The sequence below is a fragment of the Nelumbo lutea genome, chromosome 5 (assembly GCF_056320005.1).
Source record: "Nelumbo lutea isolate HS-2025 chromosome 5, American lotus-T2T, whole genome shotgun sequence".
Classification (NCBI taxonomy): domain Eukaryota; kingdom Viridiplantae; phylum Streptophyta; class Magnoliopsida; order Proteales; family Nelumbonaceae; genus Nelumbo; species Nelumbo lutea.
The window spans coordinates 21,727,055-21,741,637 of record NC_142688.1 but is presented as its reverse complement, the minus strand read 5'-3'; the positions used below and the strand labels follow the sequence as shown (position 1 = coordinate 21,741,637).

At 37.4% G+C, this 14,583-nt stretch overlaps 1 protein-coding gene and 1 pseudogene across 1 annotated transcript; one reads left to right on the top strand and one right to left on the bottom strand.

The window, feature by feature from the left end:
- Positions 1-1,324: 1,324 nt before the first annotated feature.
- Positions 1,325-3,614, bottom strand: LOC148850917 (putative serine/threonine-protein kinase-like protein CCR3 pseudogene; annotated as a pseudogene).
- A 1,014-nt stretch (positions 3,615-4,628) lies between these two features.
- LOC148850916 (U1 small nuclear ribonucleoprotein 70 kDa-like) lies at positions 4,629-13,549 on the top strand. The gene is made up of 10 exons (XM_088946652.1): positions 4,629-5,056; positions 5,615-5,729; positions 5,835-5,914; positions 7,843-7,918; positions 8,035-8,099; positions 8,429-8,491; positions 9,709-9,790; positions 9,897-10,059; positions 12,217-12,291; positions 12,574-13,549. The coding sequence occupies exons 1-10, from the start codon at positions 4,958-4,960 to the stop codon at positions 13,262-13,264; spliced, it is 1,509 nt and encodes a 502-aa protein (XP_088802778.1). The 5' UTR covers positions 4,629-4,957; the 3' UTR covers positions 13,265-13,549.
- Positions 13,550-14,583: the final 1,034 nt, after the last annotated feature.

Sequence of the window (14,583 nt, the reverse complement as noted above, 5' to 3'; positions counted from 1 at the left end):
GGTGTGGTGTAAATGCTTCCACGAGATAAATACGTGGATGAGAAAATGAATTGTGGTGTGGACCAATCTAGGAGATAGTGTGGATCAATCCACACTACAGCCAACTGAACGCATGACATAGAAGTGGTGTGGATTAAAACTGAATATATCTTGGCCAATCTACACCACCTAAGTCAGATCAGATTTGAATCAATACCAGTCCATTAAGAGGTGCATTTGAATGTCCCTCTTGATCTGATCTAATAAATTGGATTGGATCGGAAAAGCTGATCCATTAATTTAATGGACCGAATTCAAATATCGACCATTCTCATCCGTCGTGACCCAATTTGATCTGCTAATGTATATATATTAAGACAAATATGTCCTTCACTTTATATTTTAACTAGGTTTTATGTATTTAGAAATTTATTTGATCATGTACATAATTGTAATTTGGCTTATAAGTCATAAAGCCCTTAAATCTCTAACATAAACATGAACGAACAGGATTGGATGGTTTCTTCAGACTCCAGCCTTCTTCCTCCTTGTTCGTTCGACACTAACAACTTCCTCTTTGGTGCTTGTTTGATTGGATCGAAAAAATTGCTAACCAGTTACCAGCAACATTGTAACAGTTAGTCTCTTCAGTGCGACTGTGTGTTTAGTCTTCAACTTTCCAGCTGCCGACCTGCCACTGCTCTACATTTTTGAGCGATTGAAACGTTGTCCTCTACGGGTCTGCAGGTAAGCGGTTGTGCTATTCCATCACCGGCGGCATCTTTGAAAATATACCACCCAAGTGTTGTCACTACCATGGAAGCCAGTGCATCTGATATCTCCCTCTTTAGCTGCCTCTCTCACTCTTGCACTCAACCTTTCAAAATTGGAAATAGGAGCCGGGCAGGTAATTTGTTGTAACCAACAGTTAACAATGGGATCGAATCGGATATCCATTAAGATGAATAAATTGAAATAAAATCAGGTTTTGTAAAAGGGTAAATTACAAAAGCCCCCCTGTACTATGGGGTCTGTGACAAAGACCCCTTATACTTTGTTTTGTGGCAAAAACCCCCCGTATTATGATCATAAGACAAAGACCCCTTTCAGTTGGCTTTCCATTGAAATCCGCGTTATAATATTTTTAATCCTCATACTATCCTTTGTATTAAGACAATTGGGAGAAAAACATTGTTCATCTTCTCCAACCTCACGATACATTGTTCATCTTCCCGTTCATTCTCTTCTAGTTTACAACCCAATAATCAATACTTATATACATATAAACAAAAAAAAAAGGAAAAAGAAATTTAATCCAGCAAACCATAAAAAAAAGAGAAGAAAATTTGCAACCACGGTCGAAAATCAATAACATTCAATCTGATTTGAGAACACTTGAGAAAGTGGCACTCGCACTAGAGTGGCTACCATCACCTTAATGATCCATCAGACTCAATAGTCACAATGTCTGCCATCATGGGCCGATCCCTTCCCTCTAAGCTCACACACTTCACCGCCACGCATGCAGTTAGCTCCACTGCCTCTGCCTCGTTCACCTCCGGCACTCCCATCCTCCTATCTAACACCCTCTGCAACTCTCCCCCGTTAATCATATTGAAGAACCCCCAAATTCCAGCTTTTTAAAAGTGCTTATTGTATAAGCACTTATTCGAAATTTTGGTTCTAAAATACATAGGTTTTGGTTAGATTTTAAAATGTCACTTATGCCCTTTGATCAACCAAAAACATAGGTTTTGGCTCTTAGATAGTTTCTTCTCCAACTAGTAGTAGAGTTACAACTTGGTCGATAAACCAGGTAAGGTATCCTCTCTTTTCGTTTTCTCATCCTCAAATGATCAACTAGGTAAGGTGTTTCTCTTCTTCTTTTTTTTTTTTTTTCTTTTCCATTTTGTTCTTTAAACCAGCCATAATTTCGATAGTTTTTTCTCCACTGTCTTCTCCAAAGGCCAATAGCGGAACTATAGCTCAAACTGATCAACCAGGTATCGTGTCCTCTCTTTTTGTTTTCTCATCCTCAACCAATCAACCAAGTAAAGTGTTTTTTTTTTCGCATAGTCCACCACACTAATCAGTCCTCCCTCCTCGTCCTCCTTGAATAGTGTTGTCTTCCCCGTTAGCAGCTCCAGCAACACCACTCCCATCCCATACACATCACTCTTCGGCATCAGAACGTTCAGACCGTAATACTCGAGGTCAATGTACCCAACCGTTCCTACTGCTTTCATTTGCATGTACTCCCCATTCGTCTCTGGCCCCATTAACGATAACCCAAAATCCGAAACCCTAGTCATCCAATTTCCGTCTAGCAAAATGTTTGACGACTTTATGTCTCTGTGAATTATCGGCGGCATGGCGTAGTCGTGAAGATACTCGATTCCCCTTGCGACATATAGGGCTATTTTGATCCTCATCCTCCACAAGTTCAAAATACTGATGCTCTTTTCTATATTGCTCTTGGAATGTAGATGATCGTAGAGTATGCCATTCTTCATATACTTGTACACCAAAAGCCTCTCGTCTCTTTCTTCGCAGAAGCCCACAGACCAATTAGATGCTTGTGGTGAAAACGGGACAAGAAGGCTAGTTCCAAATCGAATGCGGTTTCCTTCTCCTGCAATTTCTTCAACTTGCGGGACGTCTCTCCCCTTTTAATTGCCACCTCACGTCCATCCACCAGCTTCCCCTTGTACACAATCCCGAAGCTACCCTTTCCAATCTTATTCTCCGACGAGAAGCTGTCGGTGGCCGCTGCAAGCTCCAATAGGGTGAACTCCTCGGCCCTGTCCGCGTGCTTCAAAGAGGTCTCGCTCCTCTACCGCATAATTGATTGGGAGCTTTGCTGCATAATTGCTCGGGAGCCCTGCCACCTAATGGTGGATGATCTCGACAGAGCGCTCAATGGACCACTGCTTGTTGGCATGCCAGCATTAGCATTGCCTCCGGTTATGGTGGGTCGAACGGAATTATGGACTTTCTTGTGCTGGCAACAAGATATTCCAACCCACAAAATAAGAGTACATGCTCCCCAAAAGATCCCAACTCATCCTAGAACGGCAAAAGCCAATAAACCCTTGCTCGTGGCGCGGCGGCGGTAGGCCACGGCTTACAGATATTCCCGGAACCGTAGTAAAGACCTTTCGAATCACCATATATACCACAAGAGCAGTCTTGAACACACGGGCCCGAAATAATTAAAACACTAACATAGAAGGGATTATCTGTTCATTTATCGTGAGATCTGAGAATATTGAACAGTGATTTTTTCCCAATTGTCTTATTACAAAGGTTAGCATGGGAATTAAAAAATTAGATCGGTTTGCAAATCATTGAACAGGTTGACAGTTTGACCGCCTGGATCAATAAATTTAAGGTTAGAAACTGTTTTTGGTTAGAAACTGAATTTAAGGTAAAACAGAACTGATTGCCTAGACGATTCTCAAACCAAACGGTCTGACCGTCCAAGTCAACAAAGGTTCAAAACACATGCCCAAGTGGCTGGAGGTCACCTATGCGATTGATTGCCGCAATTGTAAATTGTTTTATTTCAATGAGACCTACTAATAACGAAAAAACAAACGCTCAACTCTTATGTTGACCAATTTACCCACCCCCATTTATCGAAAAACAAATGAGACTAAGTCCTTCAAACAAGCACCAATGTTTGCCATTTTGGTTGGGCCAAGCTTATGATCCTTGAATGTCATAAATGTCTTTTCAAACAAAGTAAATAAATAAAAGATACCACTAACGGCTTTCAAAAAAAAGTAGAAGTAACCAAGATTCAACTATTGATACAATATATCCAATATTAAATATATATATATATATATATATTTATAAAAGATTTAAAAATTTAATTTTTTATTAAATAATATATATAAAATAAAACTATTTTTTTTTAAATTAAAAGGCGTATGATTTAAACCACTGATACACCATCAATACTTTGAACCATGCGACTACCAAAGGACTCACATATCGATACTTTGAACATGCCAACTCTTTCCAAACGGAGCCTAGGATCCTAGTGACAAATTAATAGTCATTCGGTCAGCGCCCTCAACCAAACCGTTATCAATCTTGTGAGTTGGCCTGAATGCTCTAGGGGTGCCCACGGTTTGATTAATTTTTGAAACTACACTGTGGATTAATTTTTGAAACCGAATCGAATTTATCGGTTTTTGGTTAATCGATAATCAAAATCGAACTAAAGTCAATCGATTAATCGGTTTGATTAATTGTTGGTTTGGTTTGTTGGTTTTTTATTATTTATAATATTTATTATAGAAAAATATATAAATATATAATAAATTACTAGAAATATATATAATATTATATTTTAAATATATATTTATATATAATGCAGATTTATTAATTTATAATGTATAAAAAATAAAAAATATAATTATTAATATAAATATACATGAAATATATATAAATATATATACCGATTGATTCGATTAACTACCAGCTTTCTATTTTGATTAACCAAACGGAACCGGTATTTTTGTTTTTTAAAAATAATAAATAAAAACCGAACCGATCGGTTTGGTTAGCCGAATTTTCGGTTCGGTTTCGTTCGATTCGGTTTTTTCGTTTTTTTTTTCTCACCCCCGGAAGTAGAACGCTCCCAAATCGAGACGCTCACGGCTGAACGAGCTGGAATGGGATCAGTCAGTTTTTCAGGTGATTGAAAAAAATAGGTGGATTAGAAGTGCGATCCTGTTTTTCCAACCGTGTCTATAAAAAGCCGGACTAAAAACCCTTCTTAGCTTTTTATTTTCCGATTTCAGAGCTGCCTCTCGACTTCTGACGTGCGAGCGAGCGAGCGAGAGCGAGAGAGGGGTAGGGAAGGAGAGAGAGATCGGATTCGTGATCTGTTCTGCACATCGCGAAGAGTTGAGGTTCTAAAAGAGAACGAAACCCTTTGTCAGATTTCTGATCCGAGCTCTGAAAGATGGGAGACTACAACGATGCGTTCATGCGCAACAACAACGCCGCAGTGCAGGCGCGCACAAAAGCCCAAAACCGCGCAACCGTTCTGCAGTTGAAACTGGTATTTGGTTCCGTTACCTTCCTTTTTTCTTTCTGATCGGTAGCTGCAGTCGTTTGATCTGTATTCGATTTGGAACCCTAGTTTAGCGGCTTATGCGTTTGTCAGTTGTACAGCGAGTCAATTCTCGAGCTGAAAAAAGGTGTATTTTGTTATCTCTTTCCAAATCACGATTGAAGCCTTAACTGAGGAACCAATATGTCGTCTAACACAACCCCTTGGGAGGGGGTAATATGTATTTTTCGGGTTCTTTTCGAATTTCTTTTGTGTTTTGGTTCCGTATTTTGTTTCCTTTCAGTTCCCTGTTCTTTCCCTTTTATTCTGGTTACACCAATCTGTTTCCAAGATCTGTAGTTCTCCCTCTGCCCCCTCTCTCAAAGTCTCAGACTATATATTTTGTGGTAATTACTGTGAGTTAGAGTTCAGAAAGAATCTACTAGCTCTATCTTTCATTGGTAATATTCACTTATTTGAAATTCCATGTTATTTTTGCAGTTTTGTCTTTTAAGGTCTGATTTGCGTAATTGAAAAATTAATCTATGTTTTGTGTCTTTGATGCAGATTGGGCAGAGTCATCCGACTGGTCTTACATCTAACCTTTTGAAGCTTTTCGAGCCTCGACCTCCTTTGGAGTATAAGCCGCCTCCTGAGAAAGGAAAATGCCCACCATATACAGGTATATGCAACTTAAAAGGTTGATTGTTGTTTTCACGTTGATGGATTTACTTTGGTACTGAACCTTTCTTTCTTTCTTTCCTTTCTTTCCCTCTTTTCTACCAAGGGATCGCACAATTTGTGAGTAACTTTGCTGAGCCAGGAGACCCTGAATATGCACCACCTGTTCAAAAGGCTGAAACTCCAGTAAGATACTGCTTTCTCAACGTGTTTTTCTGCTTTCAATTGCTTGTTTTATAAATCCTGATCATATTTGGGATGGGCAACATTGCTTTATTATGTCTAAACTTATTTTTGTTTCCTGTCATCTTTTAATTTTAATCCTTTTTGATGGGGAAGTCTTTTCTCTGTTATCATGCTCTGAGATGACCTGCTTTATGAATATTAGTGCCGGATTTAACTTCCACATGATTGTATTTATAAGGTTTCGTTGGCTTTAAACCAGTGATGTAAGCATATTGGTTATTTACTTGCCTGCAGAGCTATTAGTTGCACACCTCAAGTAAAGAAAAATATATAAATGGATTTATTCTACAAAACAATAAAATTGGGATGCGGATGCCAAGCCATTATGCATGTTTTAACATGTCTTGTGTATGGTACAGAATTCTGGATAAGTCTATTTATTTGGTTATTTGATTCCCTTAGATGGTTTCAAATAATTATATTTGCTTTTCTTATTGCTGTTGCTTTTGGCTACTACTATCCAATATATTATTTTCTGCTTATCTTATTAAGAAAAGCGGGAGAAAAGAACAAGTAGGATATTCTTTTTCATATATTCTTACATTACCCTGTTTACAACATCAAGCAACCCCTTCCCCTCCAAAAGGAGAGTATTGTCTAGACCATAGTGCTTGAGAATATTTGTTCAAGGATAATGTTTTAGCAAATTAGGTAATACCTTTAATGTTGTATGGTTCATTATTTTACTCAATCCAGGAGGAGAGAAAAAATGGGTATTAGAGTAGGATGTAACTTCATCATCTGTGTTATGATGGAAGTTTTGAGTACTATCATCTACAATTGCGGTATGATGGAAATTCATGAAGAGAAGTTGGAAAACAAACTATCATCTACAATGCCTTGTTAAATCTGGAATATCTGCCAAGTCCATAGGAGGAATCTCTTATTTCTCTGGGGTCGTTAGTGGCCCTAATATTACGACAACACCACCTTCGCAGTGAGAAGTTAACTCCTTTTATGCAAGGCAGAATTCCAAATATTTTATCTGGTTAGATTGGAACAAGGTCTATATCCCTGAACTTATAGCTGTATGCTGTTCCTTTTTGATTGTTTTTTCAATCCTGATGCATGTAGGGGTTAGGCTGTTAGGGTAGAGTGACCCCCTTCTTTATCAGGTATAACTTGACTTGACTTGATTTTTTTTCTTTTTTCTTTTTTTTTTTTACTTTGTAATAAAATTTAAAGTGGCCACTTCTCAACCTGGAGTAAATTGTGGTATTTTTTATTTCCAGTAACTTGTGCACGGTTGATGGTGGTACCTTCTCGGATGAGTTGTTGCCTGAATATCATGCCAATGATTATTCTATTGCTTTGTTCCCTAAATATTAAATCAATTAATGGGTGTTTTGAGTCACCATGATCATTTTTTGTTTTTATGGCTTTGGTTTTGTTATGCAATAGGTTGTCCTCATGGTTCAAAGTATTGATACACCTTTGTGTAATGGTACTTTAAACCATGCACCTTTTTTTTAGTTGTTTTTTTTTTTTTTCAAATTTCAGCTTTATGTATATATATAATATATATTATTCATTAAAAAATGGATTCCTGAAAACACCTGCACACAGGTGTATTGGGTAACCAAAGATATGATACGATACACTCAATATGGGGCATATTGTTCCAATACTTTGAACCTTGTTTGCCCTTTTGTGTTGTTATAAATTGGGGTAGTTAAAGCTGGTTGATAGTAACCACAATTAGATTTTCACCAAGCTTTGTGCATCTATATTAGTAATATTATTCTTTTATTTCTCTATTTCCTTCTGTCAAGGTTTATTTGTCTTATTCCTTGTAATTTTTTATGCTGTCCATGAAATAAGAACCACCTGTTATCTTTTGTCTTACAATTTTTTTTTGGTGGTGACAGTTTCAAAGAAGGGCTAGAATTCACAAGCTACGACTGGAGAAGGGTGCTGAAAAAGCTGCTGAAGAGCTTAAAAAATGTGATATACCTATCCTCCCTGTTTTTTTTTTTCTCCCCTGGGTTTTTAATAGATGTAATGCATGTGGAACTAAACTGATTTTCATGGTTTTGTTATTTTTTCTGTCGTTTATGCAGATGATCCCAATAATGATCCAAATATATCAGGAGATCCATACAAGACATTATTTGTTGCAGGGCTTGTAAGTAATTTCTTGTTACATTTTATCATTTCTCATGCTTAGACTAAGGTGATCTTCAGGTTTGCTCTTTAGATGGAAATCTTTCCAGGAAAATGCATCCTATGTCTATAGAAATGATGTTAGTTTACAGTTCCTATGTCTATAGAAGCACTTCTGCATCTCAATTGCCAAATGCCACTAATATGCAGAGTGGGGGCTTTCTCATCTAGGAATTTATGGAAGAGTTTAATTATCAAAAAAAGTTCTGGGAGGGTTTTGAAGGAGCTATTCCAAATGAAGCTTAAGATTTTTGTTTGGAATGACTTGCAAGTGCTATTGTTGTATTGCAGAATTATGAGACTACTGAGCACAGGATCAAAAGGGAATTTGAAGCTTATGGGCCAATCAAGCGGGTAGGTATTTTAGAGCATCCCCAATGGGGACTCAGGTTATTGACTTTTGACTTCGGTAACAGGTTTGGTTGTGGTGAAGCTTTGTGGTTTTGTCTAATCGGAACTTTTGAACTTTTAAATTTTAACAGTCTAAAGATGTTTGTTAATTAGCTTTGCCTCCTTAATTTCTATGCTTTCAGTAACCAAATCAGGAATAATAGCCAGGTTATTCACTCACTTAATTACAGCAGGATATGCTCATCATTCAATTTAGGAGGTTAGATATTACACTTGGCATGGACAATGAAAATGTTTTAAATAAAACAATCTCGATTCTTCTTGTTCCTTTTCTTTCATGGTTTTCTTAATTTGGTGGACTCTGGCAAAAAAGTATATAAGCTGTTTTTATATAATTAAGTATATAAGCTGTTGCCAAATTGGTATGTTGGGCCCAAGCATACTCCCAGCCAACTTAATTGCAAGAATGGTAATGCATCATGGTTTTTGACTCTCAACTTCTTAAAGGTGAGGATTGCTAGTGATGATTGTACACCACCTTTCTTATACTAATCTATCATGTTTTTCAAGTTCGAAATGGAGTTGTTTTAGCATTTCCTTCTAAAATGGCCGCTAATGGGTCAGATTGAGTTGGGTTAATAGCAGGTATCCTTGCCACTAATGGCACTATGGGTTTGTTTTATCTTTCTTTCCTCAAGTCTTTTTGATTTTAATCCCTTGGAAAGTTTCCTAGGGACCCAGGTATTATCCTATTTTCTAGTTAGTGGTAAATGGTTTCCTATTAAGCATTACCCCTGGTAAAGGGTTGTTACTCTTCTTCATAGCAGCAGTTCAGAAGATATCATGGTATTTTCTATGTTATTTATAATTAGTTTTCTATTTTAAAGTTTTATTCCCTGGTAAGGGGATGGTAAATCTGTTTGACAACTGGTTAATCGGGCACATCAGTTTTTCTGCCAACTGTAGCAATGGTGGTGATGCATCGTGCGTGGCGAAGCTGTACACCTTAAAAGGTGAGCACGGCTAGTGAGGCATAGTGCCTGTCTGCCGTGCCATTTAGGATTTAGTATTTGAGACATGCTTTATGTTTTAAAACAGTATTGTTGCCAAGTGGCCAGAACTACTTGGCTTTTACATGTTTTTTAATGCAAATTTCTACTCTAGATTATGTTATTATTTCTAAACATTTGTTTATTTGACTTCTGCTGTCAATATCTCAGGTTCGCCTGATTACTGATAAAGAGACAAACAAGCCTAGAGGTTATGCCTTCATTGAATACATGCATACACGGGATATGAAAGGTCTGTTCTTAAATGAGACATTAGGCATAGTATTATTTTAATGAAGATTTACATATGCATTAGTTTTTTCATGACCAAGTCAATGATGATGTTATTCAACATTCAGCTGCATACAAACAAGCTGATGGAAAGAAGCTCGATAACAGAAGGGTGCTTGTTGATGTGGAACGTGGTAGAACTGTTCCAAACTGGCGACCACGTAGATTGGGTGGGGGTCTTGGATCAACCAGGGTTGGAGGTGAAGAAGTTAATCGGAAGTACTCGGGCAGGTAAAGGTTTCATTGCAGTAGTTGCATGCCTCTTTTGGACACCTAATTTGCATATTAAGATTTCAGTAGACTGTATTGGGCACTAAAGTAAAATGGTACATGAATACCACTACATACAGGTTACAATACTTATTATTTAATAACATAATTAATTGTTCTCTTAAATTTTGCATTTGAAATCTTAAAGTAATATCTTTCCATGATCCCATCAATTAGTGTTTTGACTGTTTGGTACTCTTTCATCCGTTATGGTTCACCTTCTATTGGTGGATATTTTTGATTTACAAGACAATTTCAATGAACAGAAGTTGTCACAAATTTTCAAAAAAAAGAAAGGATGAACGGATTGAAATAGTCATAAAAGAGAAAGGGTGTGATTAAGTTAGGTTATGTGGCCCAGAGGCCCTCCACTTGTCTTGGCCTTTACTAGTAAATACGTTGTTGCATAAAATAGTGCAATGCACAAGACAATGGGGAAAAAGGAAATTTATTGAGGGCATAGACAGTTTTGCGTCCTGCTATGCCTGCCAAATGTACCATGTTGCATTCATTGCTAGCTTATGTTATGGTCTCCTAATATCCAGAATTTTCTATTTTATCGAAAGTTGTGCTTTTTAAGTCTCATGCCTTTTGTGCTTTGTATTCTTAATAACTTTACAACTTCAATTAATTGAAGCCTTCTCAAAAGACTCATTTTGTACTCTTGAATGCTATGTTAGTGGAAGTGTGTACACCTTCCCCAGACCCCTTCCCCCACCTCCACACCCCCCCCAAAAAAAAAAAAGTGAAAAAATCCCATCCCAACCAAGTGCATATGCATTTCTGTTTCTGGAGCATATTCTTCAACAGCAACCATCTTCCACTTGTAATTCTCTATAACCTTCATAAAAAAGTATAAGCTTTGTATCAAAACATAGAAAATGAATATATTCATGAGAATAAAAAGAAGAAAATTGAGAAAATATAGGGGCTGAGCCCTTTTTTTTGTCCTAAGAAAAGAATTTAGTTTAATAATACCTATTTTATTATTATAATCTAAAAAATAAAGAATATACAAAATATTTATAGTACCGTGCTTGGCTCTTAGGTGAGGCAACCCTCCATGGGGTGCCTTGTCACCTTGGTGTCGACTTGACAACTATATTCAAGACATTGTTAACTATCAAAAGGTACATTGTTGATTTCTTTTGTTGAGGGGAGGAGAGTGTAAACAGAAATTAGAATAAAGAACAACGAGTTTTGGAACATTACCTCCTCTGTTAAAGCCTTTTTATATGTTGGTATCCAGTGGCTTGGTGGGTCAGAGCCAACTCAACATGTGATATACCTAGGTTTAATCCAATCTAATCTAGTGTTTTAAAAGTGAGAAACAGAATGTCCTACGAAAAACAGTTAAAAAGGAAATCTGTTAGCTCAATTGGTTAGAGCATTCTTCTGTTTATGGCCTTGCAGATTCAATCCCTACATACATAGTAAATTACCTATTAAAATGTCAACTTTTGGTGAGATACACAACCATAAAACATCACTTTTGGTTCTTAAAAACTGGGTCCAATCTTTAGCCATTTTTTCCTCGGAAGAATAATCCTTCATAGAATCATCGAGATGTAATATGGGTGCTGGACGATAGCCCATGTTTTCTATTACAAGTGACAAGGTATAGATGGACAATGTAATGGTCAATATGCAAAAGTGGGTTAGGAGAAAACAAATGATACATCCAAAGTCTTCAGACACAGCAAGAACTTAAATGACTTATAAAAATATTTGTTTAGTAAGATATTTGGGAATCTATCTAGTTGCATGGTCTTTAATGTAAAGCCATTTATTATATTGTTATGTGCACTTCTCTGGCATATCTTGCTTTTTCCTTAACAGTGTCATATGGCAAGGGTTATATCCATATATTCCTAACCTCAAGACCCCATATAGAATGGACGAAATTTGGGTGTTGTCATTTAACAGTGTTATATGACATTGCAGTACCAAGTTCTTTTAGAGTGTTCTTATTTTTTATGGGATTGATACTTGTTTGGATCCAGGGAGTTATACTACCCATCTGATCCCTATTTATAATTTTTTGTTGATCATCAAGATAGTTTTTTTCAGAATTCTCTTGCTACATATGTGCTATTCTTGACTTTGATAATTGTACAGAGAACAACAGCAGATAGGTCCAGGAGCCTCCCGGTCAGAAGAACCGAGGGTCAGGGAAGATCGTCATGCAGATAGGTAAGACTTAAGTCATTGATATGTTTCTGATAGACTGATAGACTTGTGGAGTATATGTTCATAGACTGATAGACTTGCGGAGAATGTTTGATTAAAATACCTGTTGAAGGCGTGAAGCCATGACTTGCGAGGTTTTTCTCATTGGGTTGCATAGAGAATTTTGAGGATCATAATCAAAATGACAATTGGAGATCACTGCTGATCTTGGCCATGTCATATTAGGATGCTTGTCCAATTTTTATGTTTAAAAATTTTAATTGCTTTTGAAAAACAATGTTACAGGGATAGGGAGAAATCTCGCGAAAGGGTAAGAGACCGAGAATGGGAACGCGAGAGATCTCGTGAACGATCCCATGATAGAACAAGGGATCGTGATGCAAGAGAAGAAAGGCACCATAGAGGAGATCGTGAGAGGAACAGAGACAGGGACAGGGACAGAGATCGGGGTCGTGATCGTGATAGGACACGTGATCGTGATCGTGATCGGGACCGTGGTCGTGACTATGAACGAGACCGAGACAGAGAAAGAGACAAGGATCGTGATCGTGACCGTGACCGTGATCGAGGCCGTGATCGCCCTAGAGAGAAAGAGAGGGATTATGACCGTGGGGATCATGATCATAACGAGACAAAGCATGAAAGAGACAATCAGGGTGAAAAGGACAAGGAATATGATCGTGGTGAGCCTGAGCATGGCCGTGAATGGTATGACAACATGGAGCCTGGCCATGGATATGTGCATCCAGACCAGGACCGTGAACAAGGACATTACGACCATTATGAACACCATCAAGGCCACAGACAGTATGATGATCTTGAGCCCCAGGGTGACCCAAACCTTTATAATCATGGTGCTGAGCGGTATGAACAGATGGAGCCTGCTGATTACAGATATGACCGTGAAAAGGAGAAAGCTCGAGACCGTGAACATGATCGTTCAGAGAGGTCAGTCTCGCGTGAATACGAGCACTAGGCATGCCGGTAGGTTCATCATAACTGGAAGAGACGTTTAATCTGTGGTGGAAAAACAAACCTAGTAATTCCTTTTCCGTTTGTAGTTTTTTCTTTTTTTTTCTAAAAAATTGCGTGTTAGATGGGTAGTCGCTCTTTCATTTGGTTGAACGATTGAAGGTAGTATATTTGTCTTTGTAGAAGTTTACTATAACTTGCGGTCAATCCATCTACCTCGGTAGAAGGGTGTTGATGCTGGTTTATGTGGTTATATCCTATTGGAAATAGCTTGATTTTGGAGATTTAACTTTATATTGTCAATCTCGATCTTTTTTCTTATCCCCTCCAGTGGCCTGTGGGTAGACCTGGCAATTGGGTTGGGTGGGTCGGGTTTGGATTGGGTTGTCAAATGCTCACTGTTTGGGTTAGGGTTGACCCATGGGTCAATTTGGGTCATCCCAAAAAATAACTGAAATTAAAAAAAAAATACATGAAGAATGTCAAATATAAAGGAATTAACCTTAAAATTCCAAAATAAAGTGAAAAAGCTTGAACATATAACAATTTAAAGAGTAAAGTCTAAATAGTAAAATTTAAAGATTGGAACGTGGAAACTTCTAATAATGTATAAATAGTCCGAATTAGATCTGACAATCTAGTCAATGGATTGACCCATGACCCAACTCAGTTTTTTTGAGATCGATTGGGTTGGGTCATTTTCAAATTTTTGGTTTGTGGGTTGGGTCAACTTTTTGTTAGGTCTATTTGCCCCCTTTTATATGTGGGTTGAAAGTACCTTTTTCAGCATTGGTACCCATTATCCATTGCTTCTACTATGTATATATATTATATGGTGGAAAAAACACCCATTTCATCCTATGGTTCCAATTATTGAATAGGCTATAAAAAAAGAAATTCAGGAAATCACGTGGAAAATGGCAAAAAATCTAAAAATCATATGAAAAAAAAAACAGAAAAATTCATATATTAATGTAGAAAAATTCTAGACAAATGGAAAAATATAGAACAAAAATAATAAACTGGTAGAAAGCTTAGAATAGAACAAGGTTCAAAATATTGATACGCTAGATACGCCGTTATAATTTTTTAGTTTTTTTTCTTATAATTTTTTTCACAAATGGTTCAGGGGAGCTGGTTTAGGCCTCCACACCCTGAATCGTTCAGACCCCCGATACACCCACTGTAGGGGCATACTGGAGGGGTTTCGAAACGGTACATATTGGCCAATACGGGCCGGTATGTGTCAATACTTTGAACCTTAGAATAGAATGTCGTAAAATGATATAAAAAATGGAGTAAATTTCTGAAAAAAATGTAATT